At 36.8% G+C, this 8853-nt stretch overlaps 1 protein-coding gene across 1 annotated transcript; it reads right to left on the bottom strand.

The window, feature by feature from the left end:
• Positions 1-340: 340 nt before the first annotated feature.
• Positions 341-8280, bottom strand: oat (ornithine aminotransferase). The gene is made up of 10 exons (XM_038274177.1): positions 8136-8280; positions 4902-5099; positions 4597-4821; positions 4416-4511; positions 4196-4323; positions 3856-3978; positions 2840-2968; positions 2648-2761; positions 2318-2462; positions 341-1430 (listed from the first exon to the last, which is right to left on the bottom strand). The coding sequence occupies exons 2-10, from the start codon at positions 5089-5091 to the stop codon at positions 1270-1272; spliced, it is 1311 nt and encodes a 436-aa protein (XP_038130105.1). The 5' UTR covers positions 5092-5099; positions 8136-8280; the 3' UTR covers positions 341-1269.
• Between the last annotated feature and the right edge of the window lie 573 nt (positions 8281-8853).

The raw sequence follows: 8853 nt of genomic DNA, 5'->3' as shown, positions 1-8853 counted from the left end.
CCTTTAATGGCATCTGGATGCTTTGATGCCTGAGATTGCTTTTGCGTGGGATTGAGTTTGTGGGGAAGTGGAAACATAAAAATAAACAGAATTAAAATAGGGTGGTGTATTAAATTAAATTACCTTAACCTTTTGTGGTTAGAAAATACATTTGTAAAAAAAAATAAAAATCCATAGATGTCTAATAATAATAATAAGGTTGTAGGGGTTTTTTTTTTTGTTTTTTTTTTAAACAGGTTTTTATTCCTAAAAGTCAAATTTTTCAAATAAAGTTTAGTTGTATTTGTACTCAGGTGAACTTTTGTACTTTTGTTTCTGGCTCAAACAGAATGACATGCAATGTTGCTGAAATAATTTATTCAAAGAACAGGTTTGGGAATAATGTCAGGCATCTTTAAAAAGACGATTTTCACATATGTAACATACAGACAGTCTAAGGTAAGCCAGCCTTCTGCCGGCATCATGTGCCATCCAATAAGGATTCCATTTATCCCACAGCAGCAACCTTTCTTCATACAAACAAACCTAACAAAGCTCTCAGTTTTTCCACAGGTTTTCCTCTGTGACAACAGCTCCTATGGATCAAACTTAAAAAAAATGTGGTCAATTAGCTCATAAATTAAAAATAACTTGTTTTCAAAAGTGGTAGTTAGAGTGCAAATGCACAGTTATCAAATGCAATTAAAACTTAAAAATATTCCATCTTTTGACCTCTTATGTAACAAGGTTGTTCGCAGCACATGTCAGTTTAGCAGAAAGCTGAAAGAAATGCAGCAGCGAAAATCTTTGAAATGACGATTAAGCTTTTAGCAAAGTTGGAACTGCAGAAGGAAACAGATTATAAACACTAATAAATATAACAGACCGATTGTCTAGGAAGGCTGATGGTTTGACCTGACTGGGTCTTCTTCGTCTTATAGGGGATCCATTCTGTTTTAATCAGACCACAGCTTTATCAGCAGTAATACTGTTCCTACATTTTAAACAAGGTTTCTGAACATACACATGAATTATTACAGTTAAGATCAAAAAATGTAAACTAAGCACAGCAAAAATGTAAGACCTTTCTACAGCCTTTCCTTAGGAAACCAAACTGTCACCTCTTTTACAGCAGTTTCTCTTCCAAAGTGTCAGTGTTTCATCCTAGTCCTACTGAAGTTTTTCCTCAAAGCCTGAAAAGAGTCCTGGAAGTACAAATAAAATGTGGATAAAAGCAACTAAACATTCAGGGTGACATTCCTCAGCTCCAGGAGGTTTGGACCTCCTTTTTTAGAAGGATATGATGGTTCTCTGGATGATATCGGCACATTCAAGAAGCTCATGCTCCTTGATGACCAGAGGCGGGGCCAGTCGGATGATGTCCCCATGAGTGGGCTTAGCCAGGAGTCCGTTGTCCCGCAGGCGCAAGCAAACCTTCCAGGCATCATAATCTGTCAAACAGGAAGACAAAGTCAAATACTGGTTTATAAGATCACAGAGAGCTGAATTTAATCCATGTTTGGTTCTTTAAGAAAGAGAATCCCTTTTAAATTTATCAAAACTTAATGATTCCAGTGATCAGATTATTCAGCTGACCTGCTAAGTTACTGTAATACATTACATTTAGGCAGTAACAGAGTAATATAATGTGTCACAAACAAATAATTCAGGCCAGATAATAGGATACAATCCAAACTTGTCGGTTTTGGAGGAAAAACAAAAATAAAAAAAATAAGGCAACAGTTGCCGCCCATCAATGTGGGAGAATTTCAGGTCATTGCTAAATTCAGTAATTCAACGTTGATCATTTTATACTTGGATTATTATCCAAGGTTGACTCTACAGTTGTCAACAACATAAATGTTGTCATGGAGTATGATTTTGTTGGAACAATCTGAAGGAGGTGACGGCCTTTTTAATATTCCATTTATTATTTCAATGCTCAGTTTCTCTTATTTTACAAAAACAGGAAAAAACTAGTAGCTACTCAGGACTGGACGTGCACCGCTGATCCTCTAAGGTCTACATCATTGTGACTGCTTATGGAAGATGGTGATAAAGTCCAATCAAGACTGACAGTTTATGAAGGGTGGTTGCCCAGGGCGGCATTAGAGAGGATTGGAGGCGGTAAGCATATACACACAATGTGGGGAAAAAAAACGAACTTGTCAGCTGCAGGTTACCTAAAGCTTTAAGCTTGTGCTGTTAATGAGGGTTTCATGCCCCCTGTGTGCCACATTTTATAGCGAAACTACTTCAGATTCTTTGTTAGAGCTTTTACTGCATGTCCTGTGATTATTTGCCAACATCCTATGCTGAACTTTGCATCCGTCCTTACCTTTAGTCTCTTTAATCACAATAGCATTGAGGAGGCCTTTTCCTCTGACGGTTGTCACAATGTCTTTGGGCAGTTTTCTCAACTCAGACCTTAAAAGCTCTCCCATCCTTTCAGCATTTTCTGCAAGCTTCTCTTCCTCCATCACCTGCAAAGAGAAAAAAATAAATAAGAAAACTAATTTTAGTTCCAAACAGCTGCTCGAATAAGAGTCCTAAGATGTTTATCTTTAAGAAAGACTTAAAACGATTCAGATTTTCTGGAAAAATTATGTTTTTTAGGAAATTAAAAGAGGAAGCAGCTTTTAGAGTTTATGCTTAGTTAAATACTAACCTCCAGAGCTGCAATAGCAACACGACAAGCCACAGGGTTCCCTCCGTACGTGGATCCATGTTCCCCAGGCTTAATAGTCAGCATCACCTCGTTATCACAGAGCACAGCAGACACCTATAGCGAATCAAAGGAAACTAAGTTAAAGCTTACAAAAGGTTTAATCAATCTTTAATGAGATTACAAAACCCTTACAGGATAAACTCCTCCAGAGAGAGCTTTGCCCAAAACCACCAAGTCTGGGCGAACGGCTTCGTGGTCTACAGCCAGCCGTCGACCGGTCCGTGCCAGGCCTGTCTGCACCTCATCAGCGATCCACAGAACCTGCAAAGACAAAACAGGGCTTCATCGGTGACCTCAGGAGCACTTAGAACTACTGATGGTGTCATTGCCGGTAAAACAGGATTTTTTTGGGGATTGAACGGTTTTTATTGCAGCTGTAAAATCAGTACATTGAATATTCCAGTTTGGAAATAGAAGAATAAACAGAAAAATAAAGAGAAGTTTTCTCCATCCTCCATTTCTTTTCCTTTTATGCAACTCTTCAAAAAACTTCCCTCAGTTTTCTTCTTACCAAATACCTGCTCGCAAAGGTGTGATTCTGACGTAATCTTGCAGCAATCCACTCACTTATCCACATACCAGCATTGAGTGTTTCTGAGGTCATTTCTGTCCACGCTGATTCAGCTACAAGATATGCAACTGCTAGACTTCCCACACACCCTCTTTCCAGGAAAATAAGGCACTGTGAGAACTGAACTTTCTCTGCTCTCTGCTACTTTTGTTTGATAATCTTATCAGATGATGAAATGTTATTTCATTTGGTTCTCAATGCCTTTCAGGATAATTTAAAAAGTTTAAAATATTCTGCAAATATTCCCAGAGGTCACATTAACAATTTGTTTTAGAGGGAAAAAAAAGGTATAAATATAAGGTAAGAGTTCATGTTTAAATGGCACACAGATGGATGGGTGGATAGATGGAACAAATTTTAGATAAGAATTTTGTAAAATATGTTTATTTAGAACCTTCAACTAGTTTTAATGCAGAGAACAACTGTAATGTTCCACCTCATGGCAATAGAGGAAAATACAGTAAAAACTAAACTCTGGTAAAACATCCACGGTTTATTTGCGGCACATTAAGTACAAGGTTCTTATGACCTCCTTTGCTTATTACACTTTTATTATAGTACCATTATATTGACTTACATTGTATTTTGTGCAAAGTTCTCTGACTTTAGTCAGGTAGCCCTGATCGGGTACAACGACTCCTGCTTCTCCTTGGATAGGCTCAACCATGAAAGCAGCAACATTTTGGTCCTGAAGGGCTTTCTGGAAAAAAAGAAGTGGTAAAAAGTTAATTCCACTTATTTATAGATATTTATGCAGAGATCAGAGGAGTCTGAGAGTCAAATATTCTTCAAACACTGTGAGAAAAAGAGGAATGAAATTTAACCAGGATCAGAAAAAAGCTGTAAATGCACATTTATGAGTAAGACGTTTCCATGCAGCATGCATTTAAAAAACATTTAATAACTGGGTTCTGTACCTCCAGTGCAGGGATATCATTAAACGGGACGAGCTCAAAGCCAGGCATGTATGGACCAAAACCCTTATAGCTACTAGGATCAGTGGAGCTGGAGATGGCGGCCATGGTGCGACCCCAAAAGTTCCCCTCTTTAGAGACAAACAGTCAAAATGTTATTTTAAAATACAGCTCTACTTTACTGTGGCAGCTGGAAATATTTCAACATAAGATGGCGACTTGCCTGCAAAAATGATCTTGGCCTTATTGTCTGGAACCCCCTTCACGTTGTAGGCCCACTTCCTTGCAAGCTTACAGGCCGTCTCACCACCTTCAACCCCTGAGTTCATAAAAAACCAAGGAGTCCTCTAAGTTTAATGTCATAAAAACCTTGGAGGACACACAGGCTCAAATTCAGGACTTACCTGTATTCATGGGTAAAACTTTGTCATATCCAAACATGTTGGTGATGTACTCCTCGTAGGCTCCCAGAACATCATTGTAGAAGGCTCTGGAAGTCAAAGCGAGCCTAGATGCCTGCTCGATGAGAGCGCCGACAATTTTAGGGTGGCAGTGACCCTGATTTACAGCGCTGTAAGCACTGAGGAAGTCGTAGTACCGGTTTCCTTCCACATCCCACACATAAATTCCTTTAGTCAAGAGATAAATAAATGAGTACAGATGTGATGGGGATCAGCATCGTTTGTGGAGGTCGTGCTCATCGACTCACCCTCGCCTCGCTCCAAGGCCACAGGGAGAGGATGGTAGTTGTGCGCTCCATGCTTCTCCTCGCGGGCAAAAATTTCCTCTGAGGTTAGCTTGGATGCGACGGAAGGTCGTGTTCGGGTATGGACGCTCCTCAGGCGAAGCGGCGCAGTGCGGTTAAGGCTGCGGCTTAGCTGAAGAATCATGCCGTTCATGTTTGATACTGCATTCAGGAACAGAGAAAGACAGAAGGCAAGCTTTGATACTGTGAACATATTTCACCAGTGGAAATACATTCAGTCTGTAAGCAAATATAAAATATTAGAAACATTTGACAGTCAAAAACTAAGTCTGTTTGAGTGATTATATTCATAATGCAAATGTGACAGATAGCAGTCCCTTTGCAACTAAAATCTCCCACTAAGTGCACACCCAGAGGTAACTTGTACATTTATAAACTGTTAATAAACCAACGTAAATTCATTTTGAGGGAAGTTCTGATAAACCTCATTTTGATGCAATAAACAGACCTTTTTTTTTCCAGTAAAACTTTAGGCTTACTGGCATAGAAACAAAACTAAGAAAATCAAAAATAATAGATTATCCACTGAATATTTAAAGCAAATATTTACTTCTAAAATAAGAACTATTTGAAAATGTAAAAAAGAACTAACTTTTAAAATAAAATATAAAGACAACAACTGCATTAAAAGTGAATGTTTTCAAAACAATAGACTTAAAAGATTTTTCCTTGCATCTTAAATATACATTTCAAAAGATTTAAAGGGATTAAAATGCATGAAATTATCAAACTTTAAAAACAAGATACCGACTATTTAAAGGTAATAGTTAAAACAGTTTGTCTCCAAGATCTTTGCATCATAAACTTTTTTTGCGAGGTGTTATCCTTTCCTCTACCACACCGGTTTTGCAATTTCTTGCATGTTTACCACACTAAATACTAGGGCTGGGTATTTTCTCCAAAGTCCTGAATTAATTCGATTTTGATTCATACAGCTCTAAATCGATTAATTTCGATTCAATCTGTTTTTACAATAATGAAAGTAAAACATTCATGTATTTTATTTTTTCCTGTCATATTAAACACAAAGTGCAAACTAGTAAATCTGACAGTTTAAACTTGAGATGTGAACAAAACTGTCTCAAAAGTGCAAAGTGTTTGTGAAAACTTAAAAAGCCTCACTCGAGCAAGCAGATGTGTCACAGCGGGGACACAGCAGACATGCATGAGCTGCATTATCTTCACTGCACAAACCATATTTACAGCGTTGTCTGTAACAACTACAGGGTGTTTGCTGGTCAGCACCCATTTATTAATGTCTTCAGTCAACCTATTGGCTATATTTGCAGCTGTCTGGCTTAAAGTGTTTTGAGTGCATCTTTCCTGCTCATTTGAATGTGAACGTCACACACGTCACTATAAAACTAATCAATCTCATTCCGCAGACATCGATTTTGCAAAAATGTAAGGGAATCGATTCAAAATCGATTAAATCGATTTTTTTACCCAGCCCTACTAAATACATCAAAAACGGATCATTTATCTCAGCATTACGTGTAATCAAATAAAGGATTTTAATTATTGCTGAACCAACCAAACACGTGTCAAATTCAGTTTCCAGCACATAGAAGCCGCAGGAAGAAGTCATTTGACTTGTTAAATCAAACAGATTTTTTTTTCTTCTTCTTTTTTTCAAATTAGAGGAGTGGAAAAAGAACAAATGTACCAAAGTGAAAATGATAGGAAAGTATACCATTGGGCTTATCCTATTTTACAAAAATCATGACTGACAATAAAAAAACTAATAATTTGTGTATTTCACAGCTTAAACAAAAGCTTATTTTTTTATTTAGGTGTCTACATATTGATACTATAATGACTTGAAGACAGTAACCCAAACCGATGTAGTCCAAGTTCTTCACATTTCATGAGCGGAGGCCAAACCTACTGCAGTATTAACTCTCAGAGAGCACAGAGGTCTTTTCAGGTCTGCTGAACCGAGCTTCTCTTTCACACCCAACACAAAGAAAAAGCCTGGATAGGAGTTAACAAACACAGCCGCATGAAAGGTCCTGGACTTTTCCACTGAAACACAATCCAAACATTTGTGTTGAAGAGTTAAATAAAACAACTTCTTTCAAAAGTTTAACATTTGGGAATAAAGATACAGGTACATGTATAGAAGTTAAAATCCAGGTTAATTTTAATAACTGGATAAAAAAATCTCAAGCTCTTCTAACGTTGATCTCCTTCACTCAGTGATCAAATGCAGGCAAGGCTAGAAAACTGTTGGATTAATGGATAATTGAAATAATCTTCAACTAATTTAGTGTTTGAAACACCAACTAGAGTGTACAGATTTTAAACATGTCATGTATTGATAGAAAAATCCACTCAGATTGTCTCATACAGTTGCACTTCTGTATGAATCATTTTAATGTCATGCAATAACATATTTTTTGAGAACAGAATTAAGGGATTGCATTAGTTATAGCGATGCAAATCTTAAAAGAAATAAATATCATGCACAAGTTTCACAGTTTGAATCAAATTACTGAAAAAAATTTTGGTTTTTGATGATCTAATACTGAAATCTACCTGTGAATTACAAAGCTATTCTAGTTGGCTTATGAGTGCAAGATGGCATCTAAGCCCTTAAATATTTCATAAGACACTTTGACTCTTGGTAAAAGGTTGAAAATTCACCTTTAGATGAGTGAACCTAAGAACCACGTGGTGTAACCCAGAGTTTGTAAATCAATAAGCTGAAACAACAGTGAAGCTGGCCTGAGCCTGGGCACATCCTTCAGTTCCTGACAGCTGATAGGTTACCGAGGATCTGCCTCCATAGCACCGCTGACCTCAACGAGCCAAGCTAAATAAAGAACTGCGTGATCGTGTTCAACCTGTTCATACGTGGAAATGTTCAATTCTCACGGGCCAATTTATGTTGTGTAATACGGCATCACTTTGTAAATTTCCATAACGGTTACCCATCCGGAAGAGGGAAAGAAAAAAAGACAATTTTTCCGACTGAGTATCTGCCTAAATGTAACCAAACAAAGGACGTAAACCAGTAAAATATAAAATGGACTAAACGTCCAACCCCCTTTGGGAAGCATACCTGTTGTAATCTTATGATAGTCAGTTTTCCTACTCTTTGCCCGCAGGTATAATTCAACATTCTTATTCTCAGTCAACAAAGGTTAAATGAAAGAAAAGGGATTGAAACGTTACCTTTTATTAAAAAAAATAAAACAATGGACCAAGCTGCCTTTCTTTGGTGATGCTCGACGCGGTAAAAAAGGTAATGCGCGTGCGGTTCCGGTGCGGATCTCTAAGGTCTGTCCAACGTGCTTACGCCGTGGTTCTATGTGCGTGCCGACGTCAGAGGGAACGCCTCCATGCTGCAATTCTTACGGGAGATTTCTTCTTCTTTTAAAGCTTATTTAATAGAAGTCAAACAATATTTTCATACAATTCATCTTCTCAAAAAACCATAACAATCTGTTCCCAACTAGAAATTCTAGACAACTTAATGTTGTAGAAGATATATTTATTTGCATAATACATATATATATATATATATATATATATATATATATATATATATATATATATATATATATATATATATATATATATATATATATATATATATATATATATATATATATATATATATATATATATATATATATATATGTTTTTTTCTCCTAACTGTACTTGTTTATTGTGACATACCCCCTGGCATATTTATTTGTTTGTTTGTTGTTTGTTTATACATTGTTGTATGACTTTAAGTGAAAAAAAAAAAAAAAAAACTATCTGCCAGTGGAGGCAGGCAGGACCATAGATATCTAATTATGGATATCTATGGGCAGGATTATGGGATATCTATGCCCATATGGGCAGGACCCCAGAAAAAAAAAAAAAAAAAGAGATTTCTTCTTCT

The sequence above is a fragment of the Cyprinodon tularosa genome, unplaced genomic scaffold, assembly GCF_016077235.1.
Source record: "Cyprinodon tularosa strain WSP-4 unplaced genomic scaffold, ASM1607723v1 ctg90, whole genome shotgun sequence".
Taxonomy (NCBI): Eukaryota; Metazoa; Chordata; class Actinopteri; order Cyprinodontiformes; family Cyprinodontidae; genus Cyprinodon; species Cyprinodon tularosa.
The sequence above is the reverse complement of the archived record's forward strand: the minus strand, read 5'-3'. Positions and strand labels throughout refer to the sequence as shown.